This window comes from Eptatretus burgeri, chromosome 2 (genome assembly GCF_056783735.1).
Source record: "Eptatretus burgeri isolate ZD-2024b chromosome 2, Ebu_testis_v1, whole genome shotgun sequence".
NCBI lineage: Eukaryota > Metazoa > Chordata > Myxini > Myxiniformes > Myxinidae > Eptatretus > Eptatretus burgeri.
This window is the reverse complement of record NC_140962.1, coordinates 5,612,400-5,629,186: the sequence shown is the minus strand read 5'-3', so window position 1 is coordinate 5,629,186 and position 16,787 is coordinate 5,612,400. Positions and strand designations below refer to the sequence as shown.

At 44.1% G+C, this 16,787-nt stretch overlaps 1 protein-coding gene across 1 annotated transcript in view; it reads right to left on the bottom strand.

Moving 5' to 3' along the window:
- Positions 1 to 16,787, bottom strand: part of LOC147031310 (unconventional myosin-XV-like) — an 89,429-nt gene that overhangs the window by 32,518 nt on the left and 40,124 nt on the right. Inside the window, exons 13-16 of the mRNA XM_085861538.1 lie at positions 12,805 to 12,900; positions 2,978 to 3,109; positions 2,383 to 2,508; positions 2,084 to 2,161 (exon numbers count right to left, since the gene is read on the bottom strand). Coding sequence (XP_085717664.1) covers positions 2,084 to 2,161; positions 2,383 to 2,508; positions 2,978 to 3,109; positions 12,805 to 12,900 — 432 coding nt within the window. The remainder of the gene's footprint in view (positions 1 to 2,083; positions 2,162 to 2,382; positions 2,509 to 2,977; positions 3,110 to 12,804; positions 12,901 to 16,787) is intronic.

Below are 16,787 nucleotides of genomic sequence, written 5' to 3'. Positions count from 1 at the left end.
TTTGTTACTTCTGCACCATCTCCTATCAGAACTTCCAACACTGACAGGAGCTCTGATAATAACAAAACTGTTGTGTTGTGGTTGACGAAATTCGCAAACCACCATTCAGGTCCCTTAGGTGAGATATCTCTGTAAGTATATGTGTAGTTAGGCCCAAACCCGTTGTTTAGAGGGAATAAATGTCATTCATGCGGGCTGCAACCCTTTTAGATAGCCGTTTTTCTTTTACTATCTTTATTTTGGACCAGCCGCCATTACTACCACCACCAACCACGTCTCAACAGCCATCACACAACAACCACCAACCACAACGCCGCTTCACAACAACAGCCACGACCTTTACCGTCACAACTCGCCACCATCACATCACCACCATTCTTGCGCCACTTGTGAGCACCGATACTGGACTCGTGCAGGGCGCGCACCGAGCAGCGTGTTCAGAAACATCACAGACTTTCCGAAGAAAACGGATCAAAAACGACTCACGCCCACTTCTGTTCCGTCCTATCGGTGAGCGTGGGGCGATTTGGCCCCGCCTCCAGGGCGTTGGAGCGTGGTCGCTATATGCAAATTCATGGATCAAAAAGCATTCACGCCCACTTTTCCTCGGTCCAATGGGGAGCCAGTTAGAGGTGAAGGGTCGGAGGTAAAGGGTCAAAGGTGAAGGGGCGAAGCCACGGGGCATATAAGGGGCCGCGTTCGTCAGTCGAGTCAGTTGGGAGTTCGCGGAGCCAGTGAAGAGTTGGGACGAGTCAAGAGAGGAGACGGAGAGGGCGATCGGACGAAGCTGTGGAGAGGCGGCGGCGGCGAAGGCGGTTGAGGGGGTGCTCGCGTCGGAGTCGGGGAGCTGCGGAGGGAGAGGCCGGCGGCGCGACCGAGGTCGTGGTGGAGACGCTCGTCGCGGGACCCGAGACAGGGAGATATCCTCCATCCCCCGAGCATTAACAACCCCCTCCTGTTTCCCCCCACGCTGAGATAGTGCGACAAGGGGGCCCCTTTCCCACCCCCTACCAGACACTGTCCGCGAGGCCCGCGGAGTTGGGGCGCCACCGCCACTTTGCGTCTCATCATCAGACGGGTAGGCCCGACGCGGTCTCGGCCCCAGGCCCGCCTACCCCCCTCATCCTGGAGGGTGGTTCTTTTTCTTTTGCTTTGGGTATATGTGTTGTCGGCGCCGTCTGTGAAGTAAAATTGTATAAGTGTTGCCGTGTGCTCGGTAGTCGGATAGCTCTGCATTGTCTTCTTCTTTTATATTTGCTTTTTGTGTAATATTGTGTGTTTCTTCTCCTTTTACATTTGCTTTTGGTGTAATTGTATATGTGTGCTTTCCGTGTGCCATCGCGAAATAAATGTGAATTATGTTGAACTGTTTTCCCGTTTCGCTTCGTCTTTTCTTTCATTGAATCTCCATCTTACTTCACGTAAAGGGTTGGTAGTGGGCTGAATACGCCCGATAATTAATCGAACCGTCGAGGCCGACGATAACACCGCTCGGTTATCCCGATAGTACGGAACGGGTCGCTTAAAGTGGCCCGTGTCCGAAGTCGACCTGCGGCGAGGTGCGATCGCCCGGTCTACCCTCCGTGTGGGTACTTAGGTAGGTCGAATTTGGCGAGCAACCCTATCCCACGCGGGGGCCGATTGGCACGATCGTGGTGAGGCCGAAAGGTCCACCCGTGACTGGTTCCCGGCGTTAGTCCGAGAGGGTCACGACTGGATTGTCCGTCCGGTGGGCGACGTGCCGCGATTCGAGTTACGTGGCCGTTCGCACGCCGGCGGGCGCGAATCCGCAACAGTATGTTTGTTACTTCTGCACCATCTCCTATCAGAACTTCCAACACTGACAGGAGCTCTGATAATAACAAAACTGTTGTTGTGTGTGTGTGTGTGTGTGTGTGTGTGTGTGTGTGTGTGTGTGTGTGTGTGTGTGTGTGTGTGTGTGTGTGTGTGTGTGTGTGTGTGTGTGTGTGTGTGTGTGTGTGTGTGTGTATATATATATATATATATATTCTATTCATCATTGTGCAGTGTATTCTGGGCAAAGTACCCCCTCCCGACCCACCCCCTATTCCTTAGTTCTTACTGGACAAAGGCTGCTCCGCAGAAGAGAAAGAATATCAGCCATCACCCAGTCACGATTTTTCTCCAAGATGTCATTTACCTGGCAACAAGGAAAGGAAAGAGAGAAAGTGCTAAACCAAGTGCAGGTCATCATAGGATAAGCTAACAGATTAGTAAAAGTCATAACTCAGTCGGTAACATTTTGAAATAAATTGTGAAATATAAGGGATAAAGATGCATCGGGAAAGTAAACTCAACAGGAATAACAATCGTAAAATACAGCAATAAATTAGTGCTTAAACACAAAATGATAAAATAAACCTGGTAGGTGACAGGCCCAGCATAGTGATTGACCGTGAATTGAGGCAGCGGGAGGCGTGGCCGGTCATACAAAGAGCTGTCAGCATTGCGGTAATGGCATTTTTGCAGGAATGTGTGATCTGTGGCCTGCGCACATGAATTGCTTGAAGAATACACACACATCCAAGTCATGTGAGAAAGATAAAATGGTGAGAGGAGAATACCCAGGCAAAAATGCTCCAGTTAGAACTATAGTATACGAGAGTGGCACTCTCATATACTATAGTTGGTAACCTGTTCGACTGCAGTAGTCTGCAGATAATTACTACAGAAAGGAATGCTATATTTGCCTGAGTAAGTCAAAAAGGCGATAGTGAGAAGAAATGCAAGATTTAAAATGAAAAATAAAAACTTTTTTTTATATCAAACAGGGTGGCTTGAAAGTCGCTTTCCCCTTCCCAGTAAAGCATTGGTTCTCAAACTTTTTTAATATACAGGTTTTATTGTGCAGGACTTACAATAATTAGTCATTTTATCTGTATGGTGGAGCGCAGATTCAACCAACAGGTGTAAAAATCCCAGAACTGGAGGTTATTGCACTTAATTGTAGCAGAACCTGAGTACAGAGAGACTGTTCTTTCAGGATGTGTAAGATGCCACTGGGAGGCTTGGACAGCAGATCCAGACAAGGTGCATTGTCTTCAAAATCCACGTCCACCCATGACAAGCCCTCTTGCTCATATTCCTCCTAACATCCATCATGCAATGCAAAAAAAAAAGGTGTCGTATTCGTGCCAACTATTCTCCAGTATTTTTTTTAACGGTCGAAATTTGCCATTGGAGGTTTTCAGTGATGTCTTTGAAAACTCCCAATGGCTAATTTCAACTATAAAAAAAAACTTTTTAATGGAAGAGTTTCTTACAAATGTTACATGAATGACAAGATCATTAGGAGACAATGGAGAAATCAAGATAATTATATGACATTTCAACCAAGAATGTTACTTTCTACAGCTCCATACCATCAAGAAATGGCAAATAGACCAAAACGCAATCACACTGATCTGTCACACATGTAACCAAGTCAGTCATTTTCCTTGAAAGCAGCTCATTTACAGAGCGGATTTTGCTACGAATAACAATCATAACTAGAACTGCCACTTTATAACTGCTGGCAGTGATGACCGGGTACCCAGTCCGTCCGCCTTTTGATAAAACATGGGACTTTCTGCAGATGACAGTCACAAAGTTTCGCTTTGATCGGGAAAGTGGTTCCAGAGAAAACATTATTTAAGAGTGATACAAACACAGGCCTGCTTCGAGACGGCGCGGAACAGACGAGTTGCGAACCGGGCAGCACAAAGCATTCAATTTCGTTATTACTGGCTTCCAGATTCAAATAAATAAATAATTCTGGCTCCCAAACCGTGTGACCGATCAGGTTGAAATTTTAAACTTTTGTTTAGCATAGCACCTGAATTATAAATGTCAAGTTTTGCATATATAGAGGCAGCGGTTCCAGAGTAAACATTAATTAATATTTATCCTTCAATCCAAGATGGCGGCCAAACCATGTGACTTGTGATGTCATAATTTGCACCACGTGTGCAAACACGATGCTGGATGATAACTGCAAATTTTCGCTTCTCCAGGTTAAGCAGTTCCAGAGAAAACATTATTTAATATTTTTCTTAAAACCAACATGGCTGCCAAACCCTGGGCCCGATCCCGTTGAAATTTCAAACGCTCATTCCGCATGAGCGTTCCACCATAAACTTAATGTTTCACATTTATTGATGCAGTATTTCCAGAGTAAACATTAATTAATATTTTTCCTTCAATCCAATATGGCTGCCAAACGTTGCGTCGTACCTCAAAAAGGGGGTGAGAACTTTTTATTCGTCATGGAGAGGCGGTCATAGTGGTGGAGTTTCGCCTGGATCTGTTCAGTCGTTTCAGAGAAAAAGACGTTTTAAGATATTATTTTTCAATCCAAGATGGCTGACGAACCATGTGACCTATGACATCACAAATATATATTCTGCTTCCAACTGGGTATTGGAACACGTCTGTGAAGTTTCGTGTTAATCGGTAAAGGTGCGTTTTTCTATCCAAGATGGCCGCCAAACCATGTGACGTGTGACATCATAATTTTTACCACCTGTGCACACACAGTGGTAGATGATAATTGCAAACTTTCGATTCGTTAGCTTAAGCGGTTCCAGAGAAAACATTATTTAATATTTTTCTTAAATCCAACATGGCGGCCAAACCGTGTGACTTATCAATTCGAAATTAACAAACTTATATCGCCTAGGTGTCCCGAATATAATTCTGAAATCTGCCCTTCATCCGACCAGCGTTTCTGGAGAAGATGTTTGAAGGTTTTAGGGTTTTTTCAAGATGGCCGCCAAACCATGTGACCGATCAAGAACAAATTAACAAACTTGAGAAAGGACCTCATGGGGAATATATGTGTGAAGTTTCGTCTTCATCTGTCTTGCCCTTCTGGAGAAGAAGATTTTTAAAATTTATTCATTTTCAATCCAAGATGGCTGCCGAACCTTGTGACCTATGATATCATAAATTTAAATTCTGCTTTCCATCGTCGACCCGAACAAGTGCGTGAAGTTTCGTGTAAATCGGATAAAGTCTATTTTTCTATCCAAGATGGCCGCCAAACCATGTGACTTCTGAGGTAAAAATTTTTTACCATGTATGCAGACTTGAGCGAGGAAGGCACTTGCAAATTTTCGCTTTGATGGCTTATGAAATACCAGAGAAAACATTATTTAATATTTTTCTTAAATCCAACATGGCGGCCAAACCATGTGACCTATCACTTTGAAATTAACAAACTTGTATCGCATACATGTCACGAATATAGTTCTGAAATCTCGCCTTCATTGGACCAGCGCTTCTGGAGAAGAAGATGTTTGAAGGTTTTAAGGTTTTTTCAAGATGGCCACCAAATCATGTGACGTATCAACAACAAATTAACAAACTTGAAAGAGGACCTCAGGGGGAATGTGCCTGTAAAGTTTCGCCTCAATCTGCACAGCCGTTCTGGAGAAGAAGATTTTTTTTAAAAAAAACACTAAAAAACAAGATGGCGGCCGAATTACGTCATCAATGACGTCAAAAAAAACATTTTTGACGATGAATTTTGGTGTAGATGACGCTCAGAATTTTTCAGATTTTTCCTATATGGCGTTCTACTTGACGAATTTTCACCGGTATATCGCTTCACCTATGACGTCACGAAAAATAACACGTGTTCCCCATAGGGAGCTTAGTAAAATGTATCAAACGAAAAATTTTTCCATTGCACGGTTTCCGAGATACAGATGTCCAAAGTTTATCGCTTTTTTCAAGATGGCGACCGTACCACGTGACCAATGACGTCATAATTATAACGTGATTGTGCTATCAAAAAAGATACATACTATGGTGAAAATTTCCTGTCGATCGGACTTAGTGTTCCAGAGAAAATGATTTTTAAAGCGAAAAAGGGTGCAAAATGCCGGCGGAAAAATAATAATAATAATAATAATGCGTAATAATAATAAACAGAAGGAAAACAATAGGGTACCCTGTACTCACAGGGTACCCTAATAATAATGACGACAGCACACACAATGGAGGTGGACTCGTGCCAGTGTTTTCGAGGATTGGAATACTGCCCGAGAGGGTGCAAACCTATACTGTTGCATGGCATGGTCGTGAGTATTTATTCTCATGTATAAATGAAAAAGTGATAATACTCCTGGATTTGAGCATTGAGTAGATATAGTCCTGTACTAATTTACAGTTTATTTTTTTTTCCTTATGAGCTCAAAGTTGAATGCGTCTGAGGCATTACATTCACAATATGAAACTCCATGCCAAATCTGACGATTCTAGCTTCCCTTGTTGCCCAGTTATTCTGCCGACATACAAACACAGACAGCATCATTGAAACACTCATGCACTCGGCTGATGGCCACGGCGTTCGTATTAACCTTGAGGTAATGATCCAACACGACTTATTATCATCATCATCATCATCATCATCTATTCTTCTCACAAGTTGCATCAATAACTTCAGGATAAGTGTGTGTGTGTGTGTGTGTGTGTGTGTGTGTGTGTGTGTGTGTGTGTGTGTGTGTGTGTGTGTGTGTGTGTGTGTGTGTGTGTGTGCGTGCGTGCGTGCGTGCGTGCGTGCGCGCATGCCTGCGCGTGCCTGCGCATGCCTTTGTGCGCTGAGAATTCTAAGAAAAATATTGGCACATTTTGAATTGTTGTATCTTGTCCATAGACATTCATAAATCCCCATCATAGCCATAGCATGAAAATCCAGAAATTATGTGGGGGAACCTGGTATGCATTAGAACATCCTCTCTCGTAGCTGGTATATGCCAATGATATTTGGTGGCACTGGAAAGATAGCCGAGAGCAGTGTTTCTCAACCGGGGTTCCGCAAGAGGTCGTAGGGGTTCCGCGAGAAACAGTAATAAATAGGCTAATGTATTTTTGAGTACTTTTTGTTTTTATTTAATATTCGTAATTTTACTATACACGTACGGCATATTGTTGGAAACTCCTTGGTTATTATAATAGAGACTTCAACCTCTTATATTATTTACAATCATAACAACCATAGGGAATGTATTTAACGATGTCTATATGGCGCCAGTGTGAAACCGCCCTCACTGGTTAGTGGACGTCCTGTATGCGGCGGATTCGTGTATCATCGAGTGACTGACTCAAGTACGGGACGCATGCACGGTGTCCATCTATCTTCTCTGACTGACTGACTGACTTCGCGCGAGGAAGCACAGTCAGTCAGTCAGTCAGTGTCTCAGTCTCAGTCTCAGTCTCAGTCTCAGTCTCAGTCTCAGTCTCAGTCTCAGTCTCAGTCTCAGTCTCAGTCTCAGTCTCAGTCTCAGTCTCTCTCTCTCTCTCTCTCTCTCTCTCTCTCTCTCTCTCTCTCTCTCTCTCTCTCTCTCTCTCTCTCTCTCTCTCTCTCTCTCTCTCTCTCTCTCTCTCTCTCTCTCTCTCTCTCTCTCTCTCTCTCTCTCTCTCTCTCTCTCTCTCTCTCTCTCTCTCTCTCTCTCTCTCTCTCTCTCTCTCTCTCTCTCTGTCTCTCTCTGTCTCTCTCTGTCTCTCTCTCTCTCTCTCTCTCTCTCTCTCTCTCTCTCTCTCTCTCTCTCTCTCTGTGTTAGTTCTTGTGTTTACCTTTATTGCTTCAGCTTTATTTGTTTAAGTTTTGTTGATCAAGTTACATGAGGTGTGTGTTTTTTTTTTTATTTAAAAAAGTTTTTTTTTGTGAATTAAAACCTCGTTGTGAGGTCTCATAAACGAGCAGTATGTTTTTTTTTCATTGCCAATAAATTTGACAAAAAGGGGGTCATTTTTTCCTTAAACCAGGTATCCGAAAAAAATATATTATATTTACCACGTGAACTACGATAAAAATATAAAACAGCTAGATATTAATAATGGTATATAATAATTTTTATGCAGGGGTTCCCTGAGACATGAAAACCATTTCAAGGGTTCCTCAAGGGTAAAAAAGGTTGAGAAGCGCTGGCCTAGAGGTATACAAATTTGACTCTGAACTGTCTAGCTTGGCTTTGAATCTCGGCCAATAGTTAGGGAATTTTAGCAAATTATATTGACCATCTGTGAACAAAAAAAAAAAATAAAAATAAAAATAAAAATAAAAAATAAATAAATAAATAAATAAAAAATCGCTTATCAAAACATTTCTTCACCAACATATTCAGAGGTGTCTACTAACACCTATCAATTAATGCAAACCCAAATCCTTGTGGAAAATTCTGGGGAGGCGATCAAATTTCGGGTGCTCAGAGGGCCTGCGGGAAAAAAAAAAAAAAAATCGGAAAATTAACTTTTTCCAATATTGACTTGTGGGATGTCTCACTAAGGGTTTTTTGGGGGAGCTGAATTGATTCCAACCATTAGATTTGAGGAAAAATGAATCCCTGGCCGTAAAATATTGATATGATACATTTTTAGATATCTCAGACTGTGTTTTGCGGTAATTTGGCTCAATTGATTCAGATTGTTCAAATTGTGCTGAAACCAGCATACAACATTTTTGAAACCACACTCATGCGTGAGGCAAAATCCTCCGGTGGTCTAAACAGAGGCCGCTTTCAGAATGAGTCTTCTCATAAGTCTTGGGTTCAGACTCTGAACCACTTCTCGTTCATTCACCAAGAGCTTGAAAAAAGCATGGTCAAATGTGGGGTACCTGTCCACACCAACGTTAAAAGAGCCCAAATGAAGAGAGATAACAATGCTGTCAACACCAAAGTTGGGTGGTTGGAGGAAGTCAACCATTTCGATGCCACACGAGACAAGAAGACTCTGGTGTCCTTCTCAACTGGGTTCAGCAGCACTCCCGAAGACCAAGTTAATGCTGATCAAGCAGAAGAAGTTGGCAGAGCCATACAGGCTAAGATGGATGGGAAAACTGTTGTGGATGCAATGGTATCCAAACACAAGGTCAAATCACTTGCAAGCCTCAGATCTGGACCCAAAATCAATGGCGAGAAGCTAGTCATTGACTCACTGAAGCTATTCAACCGCCTCATTGTCATCAGTGAGCATGAAGTCAAGACCAAAGAAGCTCTGCGCTTTGAGTTGACGCCAAAACCGATGTCTCTGTTTGACAAAAATCAAAAGTTGCGAAAGCCAGACAAGGCTGCCCTAGCAAGGTCCCTGAAGGCATGTGTGGCATCTGTCGAACAACCCCCCTGCACAAGCCTTGTGGTTGATGGTGGGTGGCTCCTGCACAATGTCAAGTGGGAGGCTAACCTTACTTGGAAGGATGTTGCCGAGAGCTACCTCCGGTTTGTGAAGTCCATGGGGAGCCATCGCCTCTGGATAACGGTGGTCTTTGACGGATATGGCAGCTCCACCAAGGACCATGACCACTTGAGACGAACAAAGAATGCATGCTGTGACATTCAGATTCGTCTGGATCTCAAAATCATCATTGCAAGAGAAAAGTTCCTCGATAAGAACAAGTGAAATCCTTCAATACAGCGCGTGTGGTGAAGCAAATGAGTACACTAATGTTAAAATATGCAATTTATGCTTTTCCAGTTGAAAAACAATTAAAAAGCGTACTTAATATTTGAAATGTAAAAATCTTGTTATTATTGTGATAAGCACCTTTATATATAAGAGAAGGAATGAAATCGTTTAATACAGCGTGGCAGGGGACCGCAAAAGAATGATAGCATAAGAAGAACTTCGCTTTCAGCATTCGGCGATCGGCACGAAATGCGATGGTGGGCGGAAGTGACGTCTTTCGTTCGTACATGAGGGGCGAGTTTCTTCGTTTTTTTTCCGTCAAGCAATAAATTAAATGGTTTTCACATAAAAAAAACACATTAGTTTCACAAATTTCCATTGAAATACTCGGGTATTTCCATCAATTGTCGCCATTTCCGTTGAGGTTACGCACTGCATCTACCGGACGGCCGTCATTGGCTGTATTGAGGCATGTGGGGGGGGGGGACACGGGGGACACCGGAGACGTGGTAGATGCCGGCGGAGACATTTCAAACTCGGTGCAATTGTATACAGCGCACGCGCTGTAACAAAGCCCAGCTCGTTCTGCTCCTTGCTGAGACATTTAGTAGGAATGGAATCAGTGTACAGCAATGCTCCTATGATGCCAACACCTCCATCGTCCGCACAGCTCAAGATGAGGCAAGAGAGTCCCCTGTCGAGGTGAGAGCTGAGGACACAGACGTCCTGGTTATGCTGATTCATCATGTTGCAGACCATCCGATCTTCCTCACGACAGCCAAAGAAACATCTTACGATGTCGGAAAGATCCGGGAGGCCCTCCCAGAGATATATCGGAGGTATCTCATCTTCTTGCACAGCTTCTCTGGCTGCGAAACAGTGTCTGCAATTTTTGGGTTTAGCAAACCAACTTTGCTAAGCAAGCTCTGCAAGACTGATGAAGCAGAGAGGGCAATGGACATGTTTATGGACATCTGAGCTGAGAAAGGTGATATCATTAAAGCAGGCTGTGATCTTTTCATGCTCATGTTCCATGGGAAATCCTCCAAAGACTTGGAAGACTTGAGATTCGATATCTTCAGCAAGCGAGCTGCTACTGGGAGCATGAAACCTGAGAAACTCCCCCCGACAACAGGAGGTGCAGCACAGCACTCTCTCCGAGCTTACCTCCAGACTAGAGACTGGCTGATGCTGCAAAGTCCATCGTTGGATGCCTGGGACTATGGATGGCAACTCACTGAGCAAGGATATGCACCAGTCCCTTCTACAGACCACATTGCACCAGACTACCTCCTGTCGTTTGCCAGCTGCAACTGTGCGGGGGACTGCAGCTCACTCAGGTGCTGCTGTAAAAAGCAAGGAGTCAAGTGTATTTCTGCTTGCGGCATCTGTCATGGTAACTCTTGCCTGAACATAAACCAGCTGGATGACAAGAGGAGTGAGGAAGATACTGGGGAGTTTGATGAATAAGGTTGTAAAAGCTGACGAAGCAACATTTCCATTCAGCACAGTTCTGTTAAAAATGTCAATAAAATACATTTTATATGATCAAGGAGTGTTTTTTTCTCAAAAATAATGGTTGGAATCAATTCAGCACCCCAACAAACTCCTAGTCAGACATCCCACAAGTCAATACTGTATTGGCAAAAGTTAATTTTCCGATTTTTTCGCGCAGGCCCTCTGAACACCCGAACCTTAATTGCCTCCCTAGAATTTTCCACAAGGATTTGGGTTTGCACTAATTGATAGGTGTTAGTAGACACCTCGATGAATATGTTAGTGAAGAAATTTTTTGGTGCGCAATTTTTTCACAGATGGTCAATACAATTTGCTAAAATTCCCTAACTACAAGCTATAATCTGTTCGCAGGCATGGTGAGGTATCGATGTGTTATTGATACTCGGGTGGACATGAAACTGGCATCTCATCCACAAGCATTAGTTGGTGGTCATTAAAGATCCTCTGGTGTCCTTCGTGAAGAGCAGGCGAAGTATCGTCAACTCCTTGGCTAAAATACAGATTCCTGCCCTGACTACCCCTGGGATGGCAAAAGCAAACCATTGAGTTAAATACTTGCCATGGGGCTGCTTTGACAACACTGAACCTGCCAATGGGTAGAATACCAGGAAGAAAGTAATATATATATATATATATATATATATATATATATATATATATATATATATACATATATACATATATACATATATACATATATATATATATATATATATATATATATATATATATACATATATATATATATATATATATATATATATATATATATATATACACATATATATATATATATTAAATGCCAAAAGACTGGCACTTGAACCATAACATTTTAACTTTTTCACTGAACGCAAAAAGTCACTCCATCAAGGAGACAAAGCAATCACCCATTGCAATTTCGTTGCTTGTTGGTAGTATTGTTAGAAATCATGCAGAGTCAAGACTCCATGAAAAAGGGGTGTGCACCAAAAATTTGAGTGATCACACAGAGCAAGACATTTTCCGATCTGATATGGAAAGTAATGCATCTTCTCTCTACTACATAAATGGCAGTCCTTCTGTCTGTTTGTTACCAATAAGCTCCTAGACCAGTGAACCGATCTTGATGAAACTTTACACACATATAGACCTAACATTCAGCTCCAAGATGCACCAAGTGGCTTTCCATAAAAATGAAGAAAATATATATATATATATATATATATATATATATTAAAAAAAAAAATTCCCATTAAAAACAAAAAAAACAAAAATGGCTTTCGAATAGTGCGCCGGCGCATTAATCGTAACAAAAGGCTTCATGGTTAAAAACGCTAGGGTTTTTTGAAATACAAAATGTTTGTATTCGTTGACTTTTTAAACATACACATTCTCCTGTTATTTGAATTCTCGAACTGCACGCACATGGCAACAGCTAACTGCTGATAGATCTGCTCATGAAATAGCCAGGCAAGTGGAATCAGCTGCAGAGAGAGAGTCGTCTTCCTGCTGATATATCTGCTCATGAACGAGCCAGGCAAGCAGAGTCGGCTGCAGAGAGAAAGCGTTGCCTAACTGCAAATACAGCGTCACACCGACAGGCGAGAGAAGCAAAAAACTCACGTTCCAGCTTTCTAGGTCCGGGTTTTGGCAGGACAGCAAGGACAGTTGCCACTGCTGCTAGAAACATTGAGTGGCTCAAGGCCGCCTTCAACTATGACCTCTCTGAGAATTACGGCAGCATAAAGCCTTCCTTCCATAAATCTGAGGAATAAAAGAAGCCTTCCTAATTTTCTCCATACAACCAATGCCTCAGTCTAACTAGCGTGAGGAAAATAGGGCATATTTCCCGGGTATTACCGGGTACTTCAGCTAGTTACTTATAAAGGCACTCCATACCTTTTCTTCCTTGAAGACCTTCTGGATGAAGAACTGCTGCAAAAATTCGCTGGCATAATTGAGACAAAGCTGCTCAAATGAATTCACTCCCAGGTTCTGGTAAAACAATGAATTGGTCACCACAACTTTAAAAGTAATAATACAAAGTGCAAAGCATCAAACATTACATAAAATGGTTGACACATGGGCAGTCAAAAAAAATATCTCTAATTTCTGACTTCACTTTATATTTTCATTATACAGCGAATTGTTTAATAATTTTGCAACAAAAAATAATTATTTTTTTAAGAGCAATGTCGTTGGTGAGCCATTGCAAGTCCCCACACTTCCCACCTAAAGCAAGGTTGAAAGATGTCAAAAAGTTCCACCAGGAATGACCCAATATCAAATTTTGAGTTAAAAAAAAATCTTCAGTTTGGACCACTGTGATCCAAAGTCCTCACCTGCTGGGGCATGAAATGGGGGATCAATTTATATATATATATATATATATATTGTTATGAATTTTGGCCCGTCCGGCGTACGATCGGCCACGTAACTCAAATCGCGACACGTCGCCCACCTGAACGGACAATTCAGTCGTGACCCTCCTGGAACTACCGCCAGGAGCCAGTCACGGGTGGGGGTTTAACCTCACCATGATCGTGCCAATTGCCCACCCGCGCAGGATAGCGTTGCTCGCCAAATTCGACCTCCCTAAGTACCTGCGCGAGTGGTCGACCGTAACTCGCCGCAGGTCGACTTCGGACACGAACCGCTTAAACGGCTCGTTCCGTGCTGCAGGGATAACCGAGTGGAGTTATCGTCGACCTCGACGGTTCAGATTATTTACCGGGTGTTTTAAACCCACTATCAATCCCTTACGTGATGAAAGATGGAACTTTCAACAAAGGAAAGGACGAAACAAAACGGGAAACAGTTCAACAAGAAAGCACCTTTATTTCACACACACAACACACGCACGTAAGGCAGTAATGCAATGTGCAGCAAAAGCAAAATGCAACAAAAGCAAAAGCACTACTACCGACTATAATTATTTACAACACTTAAACAATTATACTTGTCTGGACTCGGCGCCACATCATTCATTCAAAATAAACAGGAAAGACCTCCCCATAGGCAGGGAGGTAGACGGGGTCCGTGGACCAAATGTGCGCGGAACCTGGAGGAGCGGCCAGGTCCACGAGACCGAAAAGGTCTTACCCGCGTCCTCATGACGCGATGGCGGGCAAGCCGCAATATCAGCGCAGCTGCGCCCCGACTCCGTGCCCCTGGCGTGGTCGGTGAGCCCTCTCCGGCATGCTCCGCGCAAGCACGGTTTGGTCGGCACCACGGTTAGGGTGGGGAATGAACGGGGCCACCGGCACTATCTCAGCATGGATGGTGGGGTGGGGGATTGTTGATGCTCAGGGTCGAGCAAGGGGAATGGCTGGCTGGCTTGGTCGCTTGTGAAAGCGAAGGTGGCTCGAGTCCAGCGACGAGACGACACTAACGACGAGACGAGCGACCCCCACACTACAACAACGAGTTCCACACAGACTCGCATCTTTTATAGACCGCGGGAGGAGCCTGTATGCAGATTTTAGGATCAAAACGCGATTGGAGGCGGGGCCACGCCACCCTCTGTTCAGCCATTGGTGTGGCAAAAAGGGGCGTGAGCCTCTTTTGATCCGTATTCCTTCCTGAGAAGAATTCACATCCATCGCGCTTGGAGGCGGGGCCACACCGCCCGACGCTCGCCCATTGGATGGAGGAAAAGGGGCGTGAACCTCCCCTGATCCGAATTTCTCTCCCGTAAGGAATCCATTGCACTCGCGGCTTGCTGCGTTTGGCAGCAATCACCGAACGGCTTCGGACAGTACGACGTTCGGTGTTGACTGGTGGTGGGGTCAATGGTTGTGGAAGAAGAAAGGCAAAGGTGGTGGGGGTTTGCTGTGGTGGTTTGGTGGTTGGCGGGCGTCGTTTGGGAATGGCGGTGAAGCGATATTTGCGGGATGGAGTTGTGGAGGTAAAGAGGCGAAGGTGGTGGTGTTTGAGTTGTTGGCGGCTTAATGGTCCAAAATAACGATAGAGAAAGAAAAATGGCGAACTCAAAGCGTCGCAGCCTGGATGAATCACAGTTATTCCCCCTAAACAACAGGTGTGGACCAACTACACATGAACTTATCGATATATCTCACCTGAGGACACTTTATGGTGTAATGCGAATTTCCACAGCCGTAACAATATATTGTTCCATATTTTATGACTTCCCCAATGTTGATTGCATATACAAAGTTTCATTAATAGCTGTTTAAACAAGTTCGAATTGCGAACATACCCTGTGGGAGTTCATTCGTACAACTCTCAGGTGAACGATAGCAGAGACGACAGATAGTTTTGAAATTTGGTAAGATTTTCATCGCATCAGAAAAAATAAACCAGAACACCTCACAAGAGTGAGGCGAGTTTCATATCATCGTTTGCGACTTAATTTTGCATTGGGTATCGCACAGCGCATTGAATTTTTTTTTTTTTAAACAACAATTTTAAGAAAACTCTGTTCTATTCACCCTCTCATTTTCCCAAGGTCATCTGCCATCTGCTTGGAAATCTGCTAACATCACTGCCCTGCATAAAAAAGGTGCAAAAACAGATCCCTGTAACTACAGACCAATCAGCCTTCTCCCAATCATCAGCAAGGTTATGGAATCCATCATCGCTTCAGACATGAAATCCTTCCTCTTCTCCAATGGCTTGATTTCCAATCATCAATTTGGTTTCAGACCAGGTCACTCTACCCTGGATATGCTGCTACTGCTCTCCCATCAATGGATGGAGGTCCTCAATGCCAGACAGGAAATCCGAGCCGTATCCCTGGACATATCACGTGCTTTTGACACAGTCTGGCACCCTGCCCTACTCACCAAACTCTCTTCCCATGGTATTCAAGGCCATCTCCACTCATGGCTCGCAGACTTCCTCTCCTGTCGCAGTCAACGTGTGGCCCTAAATGGAGTTCTTTCATCCCCTCTTCCTGTGCAGGCTGGAGTTCCTCAAGGTAGCGTTCTGGGCCCTGTTCTTTTTCTGGTTTTCATCAATGATCTCTCGGACTCTCTGGAAAATCCTCTATTTCTCTTTGCCGATGACTCCACCCTCTGCCGTACCATCTGTCATCCCTCAGACCGGCAAGCAGCAGCTTCTTCGCTCACTGCAGATCTGGATAAAATCACAAACTGGTCCAACACGTGGAACATGTCTTTCAATCCACACAAATCTCACACTCTCACTATGTCTCTTCGAAAGGACCGTTTAGAAAACCCCCCATCCACTTTCTCAACAATCCTCTGGAAGAAGTCTTTTCTTTCAAGCTTCTGGGTCTCACTATCTGCCATGACCTTTCCTGGGAAAGTCACATTTCCAACCTTGCCTCAAAAGCCAGTCGCCGACTGGGAATCCTCCGTCGTGCAAAGTCCTTCCTCGGCCCTCTTGAGCTCCTGACTACTTACAAAGCTTTTGTCCGTAGCCTGATGGAGTACTGCTCTCCCCTCTGGGCTGGTGCTCCTGCCTCCCACCTTTCTCGGCTTCACGCTGTCGAAACCAGGGCTTTTAAGATCATTGGCATCTCCCGCAATGAAGCTGAGTCTTTGGGCCTCTCACTCAATCACCGCAGGTTGGTCGGTGGTCTTTCTGTCTTCTACCGACTCCTCTCCAGCCTTGCCCCCCCTGCTCTCTCTGCGATTTGTCCCAACCACATTTCCACAGGGCGCTCAAGGTCCGCCAACAACCCCCTTCTGGTAAAACTGCCAAAATCACGAATCACTGCTCATCTTCACTCTTTCATTCCTCTTTTTTCCCGCCTTTGGAATAAACTTCCTCACTCTATTCTTTCCCATTCTTCCCTCCAGGCTTTCAAAACAGCTGTTCACCACCACCTCTTATCTTCCCCCATCCAAATCCTCGATCTTTTCTACCCCCGATAATCCACCCAAGCCCACTTCCTT